The following is a 19352-nucleotide window of genomic DNA, read 5'->3' on the forward strand; positions in this document are numbered from 1 at the left end:
AACTAAGTTAACCGATTTTACCATGAACTCTTACATGAGTCTGTATTTCAGACCTGCTTTATTTGGAAACAAAAATAACTTTAAGTTTTCAGAGTTAAACAGTTTTTCGACGATTCAAATCCTTCAGGATAAACATATTTTTCCAAGTGAAAGATTTCAAAACATTAACTTCTATTTTTGAAAACTATTTTATTATTATATGTCTGTCGAAATATAAATACTGATCTAACCAGATACCGAGGTACTTCACTACACTTTTGCTCGCTAATCGCTGCCCGTGAAGATCACCGAACGGAGTCACGAACAGAAGTGTCTCCAACTTCTGGACATTTATTTTCAGTTTACAGTCATCGCAATATTGCTGAATCTTGTCGAAATCACGCTGCAAGAGAATTCTAATAACCTCAACCTTTCGGGCCGTTCCGTACGCAATTATATCGTCGGCTTACGCCATTACCTTTGTAAGACCACCTATCAGATCACTGGTGTAAATGCTGAAAAGAATCTCCGAATTCACCGCTTCCTTTTGAAGACCATTTTTAATTAAGAATGTTGTGGTAGAAGTTAAATTGCCACTTTTGACAACAAACTTTCTACCGTTAAGCATATCATAAATTATATACAACAATGGATTGCTTATGCCAAGTCTCCTCAATTTTAGGTAAAGACCCTCTAACCATACGGTGTCAAAGGCCTTTTCCAAATCAACCAGAACAGCACCTGTACATTTTTGTTTTGATTTCTCCCATTTGATATCAGAAACGAGTTCAGACGCAGCATGAATTGTGTCATGACCCGCCTTGAACCCTAACTGTGTATCTGGAATTATTTTATTGTCCGCAGCCCACTTAGTCAAAGCCCTGTTGATGATCTTTTCGAAAACTTTGCTGATGTTCGGATGTAGACTTCCGACCGAGGATTTGACGGGTTGGAGTTGTCCTTTCCCATTTTCGGGAGAGCATGAATCACAGCGGTATTCCAGAATGCACTTGATAATATGCTCTTGAAGGGTGTGGTGTAAATGTCGATTGCCTCCATAGGTAAATGTCTTAGTACAACGTTGGATATACCATCGACACCTGCTGACTTTTTATTTTTTTATTGAATTGCAGATGAGCTGATATTCAATCTTCGACACTAAAAAGGGACTTGCTTCCGTTTGCTTGCTGACTAAGGCATTTGCCAAGCAATCGTTATTGAACCGTATGAGACCACAGTTCTTAAATCGCCATTGTGTTAATGATATCATTTCGAAGATAAAAGTTACTAAGTAGAGCTCTGATTTGCAGGTCGTAGTTGGGGCGAATGCTAACATTCACCTTGTACACTTCCTGGAAAGCAGATCCCACCACCTCCACTTTTTCCTTCGGATCTTCAATTGTAAAAGTCATAGTCAAAGATGGCTTCTTCTGGATCTATTTTCGCTGTCCTGAGTACGTCTCAGTTCTCTTCAGTTCTTTGAAGTTTCAGACACGGAAAGTCATTATCGTTCTTTTTCCTGAATATCTTGTTGATTTTAGGGAACATATTAGGGTCACTAGACTTAACTGCCCAGATCTTGCGGTCCCAGTACTTGTTAATTGATAACCTGTAGTTCTCCGTTCTCCTTAATCAACAGGTTGACATTTTTTATTGAAAACTTCAGTGTCCTAACCTCCAAATCGTGTGTCTATAAGTCGTCTGTACAAGTTTTTGAGTCTTGTCAGTAAGTAACTCTTGCGTCCCGTTCTTTAAACTTTGGTATTGTCCGCTTATGAAAATTTCAAACCGAATTTTAAAAAAAGTCAAAGACGGCAAGTTAAAATAGTATTGCTAACTTAAAGTTCTATATCCCTTATTGACCAAATTATCAAATCTAAAATGGAAAGTGAAAAACGTTACTTAAAAAAATAGTGAGATAATTTTTAATAAAAAAATAAGCTATACAACATAAACAAACAACTAAATACTTCCAAAGAAAATGTGTGTTTTTAAGATAGATACATTCAAAATTTTAAGTCAATAAGAAATGCAGTATTGAGATAAACGCTTTTTTAAAAACTATGAATATTGTTCTAGAATTTTGAATACTAACATTTAAAAACGGAGTACCTACTTAAAGTTTGCACTGTCCATGACTTATATCAAAAAATCGATTTGTCGAAAATTCTAGGTCTTAAAACAAAAAGATCTTTTGATTTAAGACCTATATGGTTAAAATTAAAAACTTCAATAAACATTTGTTTCAAATTGGGTTTTTTCTTGCATAGCCCCATTTTTTTAGTGAATTTAAACAATTCCAATAGTTTTTTAAAGCGTGTGTTATTTCAGTTTAAGGCTTGTTAAAATAAAAATAAAAATATTTGAAATACATAAAAACATCTATCAAAAAACCAATATATAACTTTATACGTTTCGTTTAAAGAATTTTAAAAGTATAGGGTTTAAAAAACATGAAATTCATAAAAATGCATGAAATCTTTATTTGAATCGATAGTACGGTCCATAAAATTTTATGTTTGAAGATTATTTCATTCAAATGGTAACCTTGACTGCGCCTCAAATGGTCCATCCGCTTAGTCCAATTTTTTTAGATATGAGCTTTAGCACAGCCCCACAAAACATGTGTGGCATGTGGCACCGTCTTCTTGAAACCACATGTCATGCAAGTCAAGTTCTTGGATTTTGGGCAAAAAAAAAAGTTGGATATCATCTCACGGTAGCGCCCACTATTCACAGTTACGTTACGAATCGCATCATCTTTGAAGAAGTACGATCCAATGAAGCCAGCAGCACATAAACCGCACCAAACTTTGACTTTTTCTGGATGTATTGGTAGCTCTTGTGATGCTTCTGGCTGATATTTACTCTAAAATCGACAATTCTGCTTATTTACGTTCCCATTGAGCTAAAAATGAACTTCATCGCTGAACACAATTGGAAAGGAAGAAGCGTGCGATGAACTTTCTTAACAGTGCACACATAATAAAATTCAATAATTTCCAAGCGTTATTACGTTGTTTGTAAGACGATTCATGATTTATAGGCCAAACTGAAGATGTTTTTTTAAACCAGTGTTGCCAAAAAGATTAATACTCTGAAAATCTACAAAGTAAATTTTAAAAATTGTCTCAACATTATTGACCACTTTTAATTTCTAGAATTGTCTCAGCGTATAAGACCTATTTTTTGTCAATTTAAATCTGTTTCGAAAAGATTTAAACAAATATGTACATTTTTAGACAAAAGTATATTTTTCACTCACCGAATTATGTACAGTACACGTCTCTAGTTCCGAGTTCTCCCTCTGAATAACCCAATATAAAATTCTCAGAAATAAGCCAATATCCAGCTTTTCATTCTTTTGGTGAATAAACAATTATTTATGTACATTTGCCTCGTTATTCTGTGTCACGTATAAATGTATTTTATAATTCTTCTTAAAAAAAACAGCAGAAACATTTATAGACGAACAAATTATGGTCCCATAAATGTACACGACCTATCGAAATACCTATATTTATTACTCTGTGACATTTTTATTGACCTTCAATCTTTTCCTTTTGGTTGCTATTTTTGTATTCTTCTTGTACTTCTTCTTTTTTCAAAAAGCAAAAAACAAATCCCTTGGATTATGTTCAATTAAAGTTAATTGCCTTCCGTTTCCGTATCCGTTTTTGCAAGACTCTCTACCACTTTGAATAAAAATTACGTTCTTTTTTCTCCCATTCCTTCCGCAATTGCCTCTGTTAACCATTAAAAAAATAAACAACTAACAAACAAATCTAAAACCAATTTAATCATTCAATTTCCTTTATTTTTTATTTGCAGAAGAAATATCTCTGTCGGCGGATGTAAGAGTACAGCAATCGGCATGTGGTCCTTCGAATAGCATCATTCCATCATTACTCCAGCACAATTGAATGCAGCAATTTATTCATTCAAACAGAAACTGAAATAGAAACAGAAACAAAAGAATAAGGACATCAGATCAGGAAAAGAAGAAAAAGAAAAAGAAAGCTCTCCAACAACGAACTTAAGAGTAATAGTAAAAACAACAACCACATCGCACCAACAACAATAAAAAGAAACCCTCCCTAGTCTTTTAGAATAGTTTATTTTTTATTGTATTTGGATCGTCCTCCTTCTCAAGTCCTTGATAAATCAACACTCAACAAAAACAAAAAACAAAAATCCAAATCCAAAGGCCAAAACCGACAACACCAGTGTTCAAGCAATATACCCTGTCAAAATACAACCCGTGATGATTCCAAATGTCTGTGGAGTGTGATAACGTCGTATATCCTAGCCATCGTCATCTTCGTTGTGGTTGTTGTCGTCTGTGTTGTAGTAATAGCAACACCATCCGCAGCACGAGCAACAGCAACAATCTCTGCCATTTAATGAAAGGACATTTAAGCGCGAATCGAACTGACTTCGTTTTCAATTTCGAATTCGATTTGTCGTCTGTGGCACCACCATAACCTCTACTGCAACAACTGTCCTGGTACGGGCGGTCCGCTGGCTGACGTGCCACACAACAAGACACAAAAGAATCCCCCCCAGCAACACCAACAAAAATAAAACACAACATAAACACAAAAAGGACATCATCATATACTATTACAACAACGGTGTTAAGTGTACATAGTTGAGAATAAAATTTAAAATAAAACAAAAATAAAAACTAAAAGGAAAGAAGGAGAAAAACACTACCCCCAGTAACCGTTTGTTCCTTCTTCAATGAATTTATTGTGCTGCTGTACGATGGCACCCAACACCAGAGTCACCAGGAAATGGGAACACTTTGCCGGCAGAAATAAGTTCTACTGTGATGGTATGCTAATGTCAGCACCGCACACAGGAGTGTTCTATTTGACGTGTGTCCTGATTACGGGAACCAGTGCTCTCTTCTTTGTGTTCGAGTAAGTTGTCCTTCAAATTCAAGAAATATACATAAATAACTAACATATCCCTACCCTTCCTTATACCCATATACCATAGTTGCATTATCCTAGATCCTTTGACAGTGAAATGTGGAGATGTTTCTTGGTGCACCATATACTCGTACAATACACAACATTATGTACTTTCGTTATGTGTGCAATGCAAAAACATCTCCTTGTTTTTTTTTTTGTTTTCGTCCTGCGATATTGTGATATATTCGTATTATAATGTTTTTATTTTTCTTTACCATTGCAGTTGTCCTTTTTTAGCAACGAGAATAACCCCAGCTATTCCAGTTGTTGGAGCTGTGCTATATTTCTTCACAATGAGCTCTTTACTACGTACTACGTTTACGGATCCTGGCGTAATCCCTCGGGCTTCCCAAGACGAAGCTGCATATATTGAGAAACAAATTGGTAAGTGGTGCTACTTCTGCTGCTATATAAGAAAATGTTCCTTTTTTAAAAAAATAATGTATTCTTTTCTTCTTCTTTTCTTATCCTGCTCATCATGTAGAAGTGCCAAATTCACTCAACAGTCCCACATATCGGCCTCCGCCGAGAACAAAAGAGGTCCTCGTTAAAGGACAAACGGTCAAATTAAAGTATTGTTTCACATGTAAGATTTTTAGGCCACCTCGGGCATCACATTGCAGTCTATGTGATAATTGTGTAGACCGTTTCGATCATCATTGTCCTTGGGTAAGTTTTTTTCTTCTTCTTCTTCTTCTTCTCCCCTTTCTTCTGCTATTTTTCCTCCTTTATCTTATTTTATTAAGTGTATTTTTTTTTCCTTCTTCTACTCTCTTTTATTTGTTGTCCCACTTAGGGTTGTCTTTAAATATGATTAGATGTAGAGGAATAAGTTGGGGTTGGGGTTTGGGTTTTGAGAAATGGAAAGAAGAAGATTGTTCTTTTTTTTTTTCTTCGGGTCTTTTATTAAATCTAATTTGATGCGACTGATGATAGCATGAAAACGAAGATAATAGTAGAACGAATCTAGATGTTTTTAAGATAGAAAATAGTCAAAGGTCAACGCCTGGAGATATGTCTCATTGTGTTTGACTTAAGGTCGGGTCGTTAAGTCTGGTGGAATTTATAGCTCACGTCAACAGCACATTATAAACAAGTTTTCTTTTGGTTTGCTTTGCTTTTCTTTATACATATATACTTAGGATGTTGTATATATTTTACATTTCCTTCAACTTCCACAACAAGGAAATGTACTGTACTGTACGTCATGGTGGTGATGTCGTTGAAAAATGGTGCCTTTGATAAGGTCAGACCCTGATTTCCTTGTTCAGTATGTAAATGAAATTGATTTTTATTTCTTCTACCCATGAAGGTTATAAAAGCAGAGCATAGGGTGAGGATTTATCTTTTTTCCTTCATTCGTTTAGTGGTTTTTACTGATAAGCTTTTTAGGCTTTGGTAATGTTTGTCTAAGATAATTTGTTATTATTTATGATATCGTTTGTAAAGTTGAAAGCTTGCTATTTTTTTGACACTTTTATTTTTAAATTGACTATCGTCATAAAAAATCAAGTCTGTTTTTTGAATTTGTAATTTTTGTTGAGGACTGCTGCGTAAGATAGTCTTTCTTTTTTGCATATGATTTTTATTTCAGAATGGTTTAGTTTCCTCCTTTAAAATGTTCTTTAGATTTGAAACATAATCTTCAATTTATATTTTTGTTGATTCAAAAACAAAGTCCTTAAAAAATTGTTGGATTAGCTATTTTGATATGCTTCCACGTTAAATTTGAAACCATTTATATTTAGGATGTAACCAAGGCATTAACGATATTTACACAGGAGCGTATTTAGTCTTTTAAGAGCCTTTTTTCCACTCTTTCTACTTGTCTCATACTCTGGAGTTGATCACGTTTGGAGTTGATGTCAAAATTAAAATTGAAAGTCGAGTTAAAGATTGTTTTTAATCACTTGCGTAGCTTTCAACTCAGAAATTTAAATTTGGAATTTAAATTAAATTTAATTAAATTTGGAATCACTTGCGTAGCTTTTAATTCAGCAATTTAAATGTAGAATTTATGACAGATTTTACAATTTTGCTGTCAAAATTCAAAACTTACTTAACAAAAAGCACGCAAATTGATTGATGATATTAACACCGCTAATTCATTAACGTCTTTTTCATCAATATACAAGTAAGGAGATTCGTTCTTTATTCGTACAACACGAATGTGAAATACTTAACCACAATCATTATTTCACAGATGCTATATTTAGAAATTCAATTCAATGTTTCTAGTTGATGGTTTTAGGGCTATACCATTGCTTGGATGATACTAGCCTTAAGTGAATAATTCCTTGTAGACATAACATCCGTCCTACAAAAATTATATCGCCGCGCCGTTCCAATTCTTCCACCATCCTCCATGAACCACAGATTGTCCAAATCTATGTCTTCCATTCCAGTTTAAAACTTGGCTAATATGGCTCTATAATAACCACAATTTTGTTTCCAGACTTGTTCTCCGCATCAAATAGCAAAAAATACTCGTATAAGAGCCAGACGTTTTTCTTTCACTGTCTTACATAAGCTTCCCCCCTCCCCCCTTCTGCCGATGCCAGCAAAGTTGTCGAAAACACCCTTTTTTAATGAGTGGCAGAACCAAAAGTTTTGTATACAAAATTATCAGAAAACATCTTCAAAGTGCAAAGAATAAAGACCTGGATGTGTTTTATGATATCTTAGCTTTTTGCTGTACCAATCTTGCACAGTTCCAAAATATTGTTATTTTGAACACCTCATCCCCTGAGAAAAAAGCCTGCCACACTTTGGTAGGACTCTAATCCCTACAACCCTACCAATTCCAATTTCTGTTGTATAAAACTCTTAAAGTTTTAATCGGCTCTTAGACTAAAATTGTCACTCTTTGGGGAAGTATTAACTCCTCGAAAATTAATATCAGTTCTTCATAATTTTCTCCTTCAGTTTCTTCCACAAGGTAGTTTCTTTGGGACATTGTTTAAAAAATATTTTATTAAATTCATAGAAAATCTAAAATTAAAATTTCAACTTTCTCACTTCGTGAAAGTTGAGAAAATCTAAAATTGATAAACTTTAAATTTGAAAATATTTAGTTGAGAATGAAAAATTCGAGTGAAGAAGTATTAAAAATTCTCGAGTTGATTTAAATTTCTAGCGTAGGAATTGGCTCTTGGTTCCAAATTTATCAATTCTAAGACGCATTTCTCGTAGACTAACTAAAGAAATATTCCTTAAGACAATATCCCCTAATTAGCCTTAGGCTCAAACCTTCGATGCTCTAAAGTTTTTACAAACATCTTGTTAATTCATATTTTCCATTAGGCTCGATTATTGTAACGGTCACAATCTTTTGCAGGCAAAGAATTTAGGAGGCTTCATATTAAAATTTACAAATTTTTATAAATAAACAATATTAACCAACATTTTATTTTACAGGTGGGCAATTGTGTGGGGAAACGTAACTATCGGTTCTTCTATATGTTTTTAGTGTCATTAGCATTTCTTGCTGTATTTATATTTTCATGCTCAGTAACGCATTTAGTTTTATGTAAGTATCCACAACCACCATAAAACAATTCATCAACATTTCCTAAAGCTGAATTTCAACATTTATTTTGTCCAGTATTAAAAACGGAACAAGAAGTTTTCGAAGTGATTAAGAAAGCGCCATGTACTGTGATTGTAACATTTATTTGTTTCTTTTCGATATGGTCCGTTATTGGACTAGCTGGATTCCATACGTATCTGACAACTAGTGATCAGACAACAAACGAAGATGTAAGTTTTTAAAAAAATAAAAATTCAAAAAACTCTTTTGTAACAAAAATTATTCTTTTTTTTAGCTCAAAGGATCATTTTCATCGAAAGGTGGACAGCGTGCCGTAAATCCATACTCTCGGGGGAATATTTGCCTTAATTGTTTTCACATATTATGTGGTCCAATGACTCCATCATTGATTGATAGGTAAGAAATCAAAATACTCATAAAATGTTCCATTTCCGGTTTCATTAAATACATTTATTTTATTTTATTTTATTTTTAATTATTTTAAGACGAGGCATCGCAACTGATGACTTTATCATTCAAATGAACCAATCTTCCATGACGAACCCCCGCAACCAGCTCTCAGAAGTCATAAGCTCAACCCAAACCGGCATGATAACCAGTCAACCTATGTTAAGTGGCAGTGGTTTGGGAGATATGAAGCCTCGATTATACGATGAGGTATTTATTCACATTTAAAATCAGCCTAATCAATTCGAGCACAATGTTTTGCTTATATGCACTTTTTTCTTTCTTTTTTTTCATCTCTTCCACCATCACTTTCTTTATCCCCCTTGGCTTGGTTACAAAAACAAAATAATATTGTATCAATACACTACATCATCTCTGCGACACCACAATCCGTGCATCCAGTCAAATCCCTCCTTAGGTGCTTCTGGTCTCGGTGGCGTTGGCAGTGGCGGTGGCGGTGGCAGTGTCTATCGACCACGCAGCTACGATAATTTACAAAACGGTAAGTCACAACATTCACCTGCAGCAGCGCAAGCTGCTTATCGTTTAAAGAAAAACATGCAACTACCATTATCGCCGTCTTTCGATCGGAACTCTCCACTACCGCTTTTGCACAGAACTCTTGTTAATAATCCACATAGCAGTAGTTCGATGACTACGCATACATCGAATACAATAGCATCGGCTGCAAATGCACCTCCGCCACCAGTGCCAAGCGAATTTAAATACTATTCGCCGCAACGTAGTTCCGATACGAATTTGGCGCGTTATCCATTTCATAAAAATCGTGCTGTCCGTCGCATGAGTACACAATCGGTAGACTCAACTAAAGCGACAGCCCAATATCAACCGTTACCAATGCGTCCAAAATATAAACACCAAGAGGTCATGTTCGAATTGAAAAGTCCGACAAATCGTTTAACTATTCGCGAATGCGATTTCGGTGGTGGCGGCGAACCGTGTGACGATGATCAATCGATTAAAGATAGTCAAATATTTCGCGTTAGCAAACGAAATCTTTATATGAATCATAGGAGTCCGTGGAAGGAGCGCGATCGTTATTCGAACCTTTACGAGTACTCATTCAACATTGACCTCAATTCGATTATAGAAGATGCTGCCGCAAGTGATTCTTCATAGTACCTCATTCAAGTAGTTATTGTTGTTGATTTTGTTATATCATTGTTTATATTTATTTTTATACTACAATTATTAACTTCTAATTATTATTATTCTTTGAATTCTTTTAAGTATGTTTTAATTCTGTCATTGTGATCAATTGAGGATTTGTTATTTTATTTGTATAAACAAACAAAACAAATAAGACTGTATGGCTCTTACATTTTTGATTTGTGGCCAAGGGTAACCCTAATTTTTTAAATGGTTAAAAGAATCAGAAGCAGTAATAAAAGATTTTATTTTTGAAAACAAGTTTGTATTAAAAGATGATTCATTAATTTTCCCATAAATAATTAATTTTAAAACAAAAATTTAAAAAGTTTTCAAGCCAAAAATATTGAAGATGCAATTTTAATTTTATTCAAAATTGTATTTAACTTATTCGTGATGTACTTTGGGTTCAAAGGCTGAGATATGCACGTGCGGCGGAGAAAACAGAAAACTAGAGAAAAGGACTTTCTTCTTAAGACTCTGATTTCAAAAATTATTTTTCAAAATACGTCGCCTGGAGCAGGGTGACAAAGCTTATCAAGTGCTTTTAAAAAGCTTATAAACGGTTTTTGACCGGGTTTTTAAATCGAAACGAATTGCATTCGATTTATATTTAATTTTAGATGATAGACATTTGGAATTTGAGCCAAAGTTGTATTTCATTTGTGACTCTATTGCCTGTATTCAATAAAACTAATAGCTAACGAATTCTAGAAGACTCCACTAAGTCAATATACATTTTGATTTCATTTCAAGCTAGAATTCTACTCTTTCGCAAAAAAGGGTCCTTGGCTATATTTTCAGCCTATCTGAAGAGCATATAGTCTTATAAATATTAATTTTATAACTTATGTAAATCTAAAAGTACAAGGTAGTTCTGTTTCTATATAAGTTCTCTATCACAATAATAAGAATAATAATAAACAAATACGTCTCATTTTTTGTTTTGTTTATCGAAACATAAACAATTGTTGAACTTCCGGACTCTGCCTTAAGATTATAAATAAATATAAACAAAATAAGAATATATATAAAATAAAACAAAACTCTACGGAATTAAAAAAGAAATTCGAAACAAAAATCAAAAAAACAAAAACTCGGTAAAAAATTAAATAAAACAACAAGAATACTCTTTTGAACCAAAGAAAATAAAATAATAACAAAAGTAGAAATAAAAATGTTAACAAATTCTAGTCGTTTTTACACTGTTAAAATAGAACTTTTATATTTTAAGTTTTCTCTCTCTTCTTTTGTATTTTTTAAGTTTATATATTCTCTATTTTATATTCTTTTGGTTTTTATTGTTTTGCAAAACTATGTTAGCTTTTATCACAATTTCCTGGTTTGAAATTGGTGGTGCTATCCACAAACAATAACAACAACAACTAATTCAAACAAAACACCAATCATTTCGTTATTTTATAATCACTTGAGCTTATAACAATAATTGTAAAGCAATATATTTAAAAAGAAAAATATTATACAAAGTTAAATAGTTTAAACAAAAAAGGAAGAGAAACAAAACATACATTTCGGTTTCAAGATACTCGAAATATCGATTCGAGTTCATTATATATACAAGCAACAACAACAACAACCAAAGCAACAACAAACTAAAAATAAAAATTACAACTTTTTTACATATATAGAACTATTAAAAAACAGCCAATAGAACTGCCATGATCATAAACAAAATAAAAATCTACTATATGATCAGTTTTATTTCTATAAATGATACTCTTTCCATTTCCACCAAACGAGTATAGTGTTCCATAAAATTAAACTTTGAAAAAACAAAACGTACTTTAATTGAAGAGGTACGTTCAAGTAGTGCACTTTTGGGATTGATTTTTGTTGACGTTGTTTGAAAGTTTTTTTATAATATTGAATCGAATCTCTATTGTAGGAAAGTAATTAACGTTGAAAGCTGATTAAAAGTTCAAAAATAAAAGGCTGAGTTTTCAAAGCAATTAAATCTAAGTACATGCAAATGAGACATTTATGATATTATTTGACTGCCATTTTAAGCTTGTCATAGTCTTACCTCATGTGAGTGGGTTTGAACTATTAAGACTTATTTAAAAAATGATTCAATAATTTGGGTTCAAGTTGAACGATAACGACTGCCATAGGTTAGAATGTCTTATTTGTAATTCCAAGTCAACTTCTTGCCATTAAATATTTTATTATATTTAATTTAAACCCAAAGATAAAAATCTGGATGAACTTAAATTTTATGATTCGTTGGTGATGTTGTGTGACAATAAAAATAAAACACAGTGAACATTAACATTCATTTTAAAAAGTCATAAATTAACGTTTATTTTTAGAATATGAATTATTTAACTTGAATAAATCTTAAAGAGTTCAAAATACATAATATAACATATTATTTAAAAATTGAAATTCACATTTAATATATTTATTTATTTTATCTAAGTATTTACTTATTTTATAATAATTGATATTTTAGTTAAAAATTAGGTCAAGTTTCCAAATGTAGTTTTATCCAATCAGTTAGTTTTAGAGTCTTAAAATCTACAATAAGCTTGAATTTCGCTAATCTTACAAGGTTTATCACAACACTCATGTGCTACACCATGTCTCCTTCGGCGGATTTGGGTTAGACCATTGTTTTCCATGCTTGTCAGGAATGGCAACATATCAAGGCTTAGCCCGAAATTGAAATCTTCTCCCATTTTATCCTCGATAAGCTCTTCGTCAATGGAACCTTTAAAAGAGTATTAAATTGTATTTAAGTAAATAGATTTCGGATGAAAAAAAGATTACTTGAGCTTCTTTTTGTTTTGTATCCTTGGAATCCATTGGGACAAACCATATCCATTACTTCACGTAATTTATGACCGCAAATCCTTTGCTCTCCTACTGTGAGGTCAATCGTTGCTAAACACACAACAAACAGGAGTAAAGCTCCGATAAAAGAATACATTTTTGAGAATGTCATTTTCTTAAGATTGAATATGAAGAAGGTTACTGTAATGACTCTTGAGCTCTGTAGGCTCTAAGGTAATGATAACTTCTTCTTTGTTGCACCTCTTTATATATGAAATTCATTTTAAATAATTCATCTCAAAATCTATCTTCTTCAACATACGTAGGATTTATAAAGCGTTATTTTAGCTGTCACAAGTGTGCTCATTTGTTTTATTAATTATGCAAATTTAGATTTAACTCATAACCTAATTTATGCACATGATTCTAAAATATACAGATCTAGAGTCGGAAGTTTACTAGAATTTTGTCTGGAGATGGAGATTATGTTCAACATATTTTTAGTTTAGTAAGGACGGGTATGGAGATTGCTATGTATCATTTTAAAGACAAAACTTAAAGATTAATTTATCATTAAATTTAAATAAGCAGACAATTTACAAATTAGTATAATTTCTTTTACCAAGCAATTTTTTTTAATTAAATGAACATTTCAATTTAATTTTTTGGTTGTTTAGGTGCCCTCTTTTGGGAAAATTTTCTGTATTCCTCTGGAGGGAAACCTTTTGTACTGTGAAAGTAAAATGAAGCAAATTAAAGTTTATGTGCTTTCTGGAAGGAAATTTTATTAAAACAATTACAGAACAGTTTTCTGTTTCAAGAAATTCATACAATTGAATGGCCTATTAAAAAAAATGAAAAAAATTAGATTTATTAGTTAATGTGATTTTTTCACAAAGTAGTTTCTTTCAAGTTCAATATTTATCTATTTTTTAATTTTTGATGTTCGAGTGACCTCTGGAGGGAAGTTTCTTGTATTACGAAAATCATAATATTTGAATGCGTGGTTGAATAATCACCTATTTTTTAATTTTTGTTGTTCGAGTGACATCTGGAGGCAAGTTTCTTGTATTACGAAAAACATAATATTTGAATGCGTGATTTTTTTTTAATTAAAGACAAAACATAAAGATTCCTTTGACATGATTTGATGCTTGCCATCTGGCGGGAAAATTTTCGGTAAATTTGAATTTGTGATGTTCGTTTAATTATTATCAATGCATAACTTTAAAGACAAAACGTAAAAAAATCTGTGTTGCTAAAATACAAAAGAAGAAAATTTTGCAAATCAGTGTGAATGCTTCACCAAGTAATTGATTTCAATTTAAGTGTTTTATTTTTGAAGTTTGAGTGCCTCTGGAGACAATTTTTCTTTATTGCAAAAATCATAAAATTTGACTTATTCCGAATGTCATACAGATTAATATTTAAGTGCGCTCTGGAGGGAAAATTCTTGTACTATCAAATTCATAGAATTTGATGTTTGATTGCCCTCTAAAGTCATAAATTTGTATCTTTAAATACCCTCTGGAAATAAATATTTGTTGATATTATTTAAACCAGTTATTTATCGCCTTAAAGACAAATTTTAAAGATTTTTATGATATCAAATTAAAACAAGCAGAATATTTATAAATAAGTGTGATTTTTCAACAAGAAATGTGTTTAAATTTCATACAAATTTTGACATTTGAGTGTCTTTTGAAGAAAAAAATTCTGAATTAAGAGATTCATAAAATTGGACGTTTGAGCGCCACGCCACCATAAGGGACATTTCCCTTATTGCGAAAATCTAGCAATTTAATTTGCGATGTTCTCAAACTGCATCGCCTTAAATAAAAATCTTAAGAATTGTTTTCTTATTAAATTGGGATATATCAAATTTACAAATAAGTGTAAATTTTCCGTAAAGTTATTTATTTGCTTTTAATAATCTACTAAATTTAATATTTTTTTCTAAACTAAAATGTTCTCTATTGTCAATGTCATAAAACTTAATGTTTAAGTGCCCCCTGGTGGAAAATTTTCTTTTATGCGAACGTCTTACAATTTGACATTTAAATGTCCTCTTTATTGAGAAAGTCATACAATTTTACACCTGAGTTCGCTCTTCAAGGAAATTTTCTGTCTGGGGGCCCTCTAGAGGGAAATTGTTGTATATAACATTAAAAGTGTTAAAGCTCAAAGCTAAGGTCGAGTTTTCTAGTATCAAATTCTTTTGGTTACCGTCAAAAACTTTTGACTTTTCAAAAATAGCGGTCGTCTATCGTTTGACAGGTTTAAAAAGAACAATTGTTTTAGATCTTCAAAAACTTCTAATCAGTTAGATCGTAACTAGTGATGTCAAATCAAAGTCATATGCAAATTTTTTCGAACCCAGGTCTAGGGTTTTAAAAATTTTCAAACAACGTCCACACCAAACCAAATTAAAATAAATAATAAACATATATCTAATTAATCATTATATTGTATTTAAAAAAGTAGCTCAAGTGATTTTAAAACAAAAATTTAGTATCACCATTCAAACATAACCTTTGGTTCCTTTCTTCTTATACTCACTTCATTAAAACCACAGGAAACTATAAGTTCCTCAAAATATTTACTAATAATTAAAAAAAAATAACATTAAATAAAAACAAAAAGACAAATTATTACTTAAAATATATAAAACAAAACAAACAAATATAAATAAAAATACATTAACAAAAAATGGTTGAACAAATAAATAAATAAACAAACAATTAAATATAATGAATCTACATACATATATATATATATATTATATATAATTAAAAAAATATACATTTATATACGTATATTTTAAAATATTTTGTAAATAATAAAACAAAAACTATATTAAAAAACCAAAAATTAAAAAAACAAAAAACTAAAATAATGCAACGGTGCAAGAAGCAGCAATATCGATAAGTGCCCCTGTGGGGCATTCTTCGACCACACTCATTATGTAAAGCAAAAACAAACAACAAATTATATTTATATATATATTAAACAAAACAAACATTTAAAAAAAAATACAAAACAAATATGAAAATAAATTATTTTATTTTTAAAACACACAAAAATTTAGTTAGACAAATATTCAACGACTTAAAACCAAAAACAAAACAAACAAACAAAATAATAGACATATATTTTATTTTTTAAATAAATTTTAATAATTAAATTAATTAATTACACACTACAACATAAATTTTGTTAAACAAAATTAAAAAAAAAACACTTTATATGTTTAATTTGTTCTTATTTTTAAAAAATTGGCATTAATGGTGTGTTTTTTAAATAGAGCATTTCAAAAACCTAACATAAAAGTTTTATGAACTAATTTAAAAAAGGAAACTATACTTTTTTTGTACGTACTAAATTTTCCAAAATTTATTTAAAACTCTCTCTAAGTTTTTCTCTAGTTTTGTTGTCTTTTTCTTTCTAACATACAAAAATATCTATATCTCTTTGTTTTTTCTCTCTTTTTCTCTATATACTTTGTTTATTTCATTGAATACCATGCTTCTTCTTTTGCGAGTACCTAAACAATTAAATTCGCGTGGTGGCTTTTTGTTTAAACAAAATAAAAAAGTTACTTACGTATTGGGTGAGTTGCTATATTGACCTAGTTAGTTAAAAAATAAATTAAAAGTTTTTTTTCTGTTCTAATTAAAGAAGTTTTAAAAAAAATACAAAAGCTTACTTTTTGATGTACATAAATTTATGCAAAATTTAAATAATAATATATATTTTTGTGATATGTATAAAATTAAATAGAGTTTTTTAACCCAAGTTCTCACTTTGTATTCATATTGTTCATCTCATTATTTTAATTGTTTGTTTTTGCATTTATAAAATTGTTCTGATCAATAATAATAATTTTTGTTTTTTGAATTTTAATAACTTAAAAAAAAATAATAATTAATTAAATTACACAACACTGCTGCTTAGATTTTCTTTTTAAATGTTTGTTAATTTTTGTATTTGTTTAGTTTATGTTGTTGTTTTTTTTTTTTTAATATTTCTAACTTTTATTATTATTAATATTGAGCTTGTTATTTTGTGTTTAGAATAGGAACAGGTGTTTAGAAAAAACAGAGTTGAGATTTAGAAAAAAATCATCGTGAGATTTAAAGAGGGGGTCTAATGTCACGCTAAGTGTAAACGATTGGTAGATCTTACAACGTTGTCAAGTCTGTCAATGAAAAACACGCTTACAATGGCTGCGTTCTATCTCGTGTTGGATAGGGTATCTTGGATAGGTGGATTTTTAGATACCTTATTGAACCAGTTGGATAGCTGTATTGAGATAGCTGTCAAAAAATAAAAACAACTTTCAGCTGTTCACAAAAAGCAGAGAAACATTTAAGCTTATTCATATTTTTTTAATTTTATTTCCTACTCATAAAAAATTGGCCCGTGTTCTTCAAGAACTTTTTCAATTTCTTGAAAAATTGTTTTTCGCTATGTTTTTGGGTCTCTGAACTGGTCCTTCTCTTCCTATTCTTTCCGCGCTCCTTCAGAATGCTAGACACTAGACTAAAGGTAAGATCTAGCAAATTGGTTATCTACAAAACGAGAACAAAATATAAGTCAATTTTGAAGTTTAAAAAATATATCATAATCACCTTAAAAAATTCAGAGGCAAATAGCTTCTTCATCATCTATTATGTACAATCATCTATTATATACAACTTCAACTAACATTTTGTATCTTTTCGTTTACCAACAAATACAAAAAGCTGAAATCAATTTTCAAGTTTCTTCAACCATGTGTTGAATCAGATGTTCTGTCACATACCTATATACCCCAGAAATTCTTGGATACATTTGGATTCCTTTTTTGGCATCTCAGCTGTTTTTGATCAGCTGTTTATTTTACACGTTAAACACTGACAAAAAGGTATTCGGATACCCTATCTGTCTGAGATTGAACGCAGCCAATGTCTAACAACCGTGTAGTCTTTAAAGTCAACCATTTATTTTTAGATTTTTCACTGTCAAATTATTGTAAGAAATCTGAAAATATATAGTTCTTGTAATTAATTTCCAGAACATCTATCTGACAGTTAATTGCTGTGAGACCGTAAATTGTGAGGTATTTTTTAAAATTGTTTGACAGTTCTAACAAAGCATAAATTGACAGATGCCATTTTTACATCACATTCATTCAGACAATCACCAATTTATGTCAAAAAAATTAAATTGTTTGTTTACATGGTTCACTACTAAGTATTCAAAGAGCTCTCTTACAGTAAAATGTCGACCATAATTGTGGTAATACAATTTAAAAAATTGATAGATCCTTCACTTACCGGCTTATTGGTTGGTATCTGAAGAAGTTGTCAGGTAATATTTTATGTGGGCTGATATTTTTACTTCTGTTGTTGTGTCAAAAAATAGTTCAAGTGTCATTACAAACTGTTGGAAACATTTAAAAACAACGATTTTTATTGACATAAGACAACAGCTTACGATTTTTGAAAATAATTAAATATATTTCGAAAAAACAGATCAAAGGTATTTGATAATGGGGAAAATACACAATTTATTTTGTCGTTGTCTGACGTTTCTGACCATGATCACAATTTTTGAATGACCTTCTTACATCATAAAACTTTCTCAATATCTTTTGTGTACTTTCACGGTTTGTAGAAAATCTATCAATCCTTTACAAATAAGTGACATTTCAGTCCAGGAAATTTATAAACGAAAAGCTGAATTTTGTTGAAGACCTTGAAAGCCGTTTTGTTTTGGACCGGACCCACAATTTCTTATAGGGGAGTGAAAACTATGTTTTTTTTTTTAAAGCTTTAAGGTACATATAGAAACTCGTGTAATTCTATAAAAAAAAGGCTATGACATTTTTTTCCATTTAGATATATTCCAAAATCAAAACATTTGGTCGAAAATAAACTTGGTTTTCGAATATAAAAATATTTCAATAAAAAAATCCCCACGCAAAAATATGATTTTATTACATTTTTGACTCAATACCTTACATCACAACATTTCGAGCGTTACTAATACAATCAAAAAATGTTTGTTCCGATTTAAAATCAAAGGATTTTCAGCGAGTGTTAAGAGCGTATAAATGAAGATCTACACGAAAATTCAGTTTTGTCCGAATTGTTTTGAAAGATATTGTCATTTAAATTCTGACAGTAAATTGTTAAACATTGGTAATTCAATTTTTGATACAAATATTAGAAACTGTCAAATCTGACAGGGTTGTAAGATCTGTCAAACGTCTACACCATCAACAAATTTAAAGTCATATCACAAATTATTTTTCCAGATCTACATATACTTAAAATATGTTTTTTACATGCGATAGTTAAATATAGTTACGATGTTTTACTAACCAACTAAGGCTTTTTAACCTGTTTGTTTATTAAATATCTGATTGAGACTTAAATCCGACATATTCC

The 19352-nt window shown here is 30.9% G+C and overlaps 2 protein-coding genes across 6 annotated transcripts in view; one reads left to right on the top strand and one right to left on the bottom strand.

Moving 5' to 3' along the window:
- The window catches only part of LOC129948214 (palmitoyltransferase app), a 94114-nt gene that overhangs the window by 66883 nt on the left and 7879 nt on the right, over positions 1 to 19352 (top strand). For 4 of the 5 annotated variants that reach the window (XM_056059117.1, XM_056059119.1, XM_056059120.1 and 1 more), the window contains 8 exons: positions 3811 to 4904; positions 5182 to 5342; positions 5443 to 5627; positions 8376 to 8487; positions 8563 to 8717; positions 8783 to 8904; positions 8994 to 9165; positions 9358 to 9457. In XM_056059117.1, coding sequence (XP_055915092.1) covers positions 4723 to 4904; positions 5182 to 5342; positions 5443 to 5627; positions 8376 to 8487; positions 8563 to 8717; positions 8783 to 8904; positions 8994 to 9165; positions 9358 to 9457 — 1189 coding nt within the window. In that variant the 5' untranslated portion in view covers positions 3811 to 4722. The remainder of the gene's footprint in view (positions 1 to 3810; positions 4905 to 5181; positions 5343 to 5442; positions 5628 to 8375; positions 8488 to 8562; positions 8718 to 8782; positions 8905 to 8993; positions 9166 to 9357; positions 9458 to 19352) is intronic. The other variant, XM_056059122.1, reaches the window with a different exon arrangement.
- LOC129948215 (probable insulin-like peptide 5) lies at positions 12428 to 13755 on the bottom strand. Its single transcript, XM_056059123.1, has 2 exons — positions 12916 to 13755; positions 12428 to 12856 (listed from the first exon to the last, which is right to left on the bottom strand). Exons 1-2 carry the CDS (start codon positions 13088 to 13090, stop codon positions 12657 to 12659), a joined length of 375 nt encoding a protein of 124 aa, XP_055915098.1. The 5' UTR covers positions 13091 to 13755; the 3' UTR covers positions 12428 to 12656.

The sequence above is a fragment of the Eupeodes corollae genome, chromosome 2 (assembly GCF_945859685.1).
Source record: "Eupeodes corollae chromosome 2, idEupCoro1.1, whole genome shotgun sequence".
Lineage (NCBI taxonomy): Eukaryota > Metazoa > Arthropoda > Insecta > Diptera > Syrphidae > Eupeodes > Eupeodes corollae.

Bases quoted from the DNA above. Each gene is read 5' to 3' on its own strand.
- LOC129948215 (XM_056059123.1), bottom strand. From the start codon at position 13,090: ATGACATTCTCAAAAATGTATTCTTTTATCGGAGCTTTACTCCTGTTT. The intron at 12,857-12,915 runs GTAATCTTTTTT...ACTCTTTTAAAG, and splicing joins CAAAACAAAAAGAAGCTCAA to GTTCCATTGACGAAGAGCTT.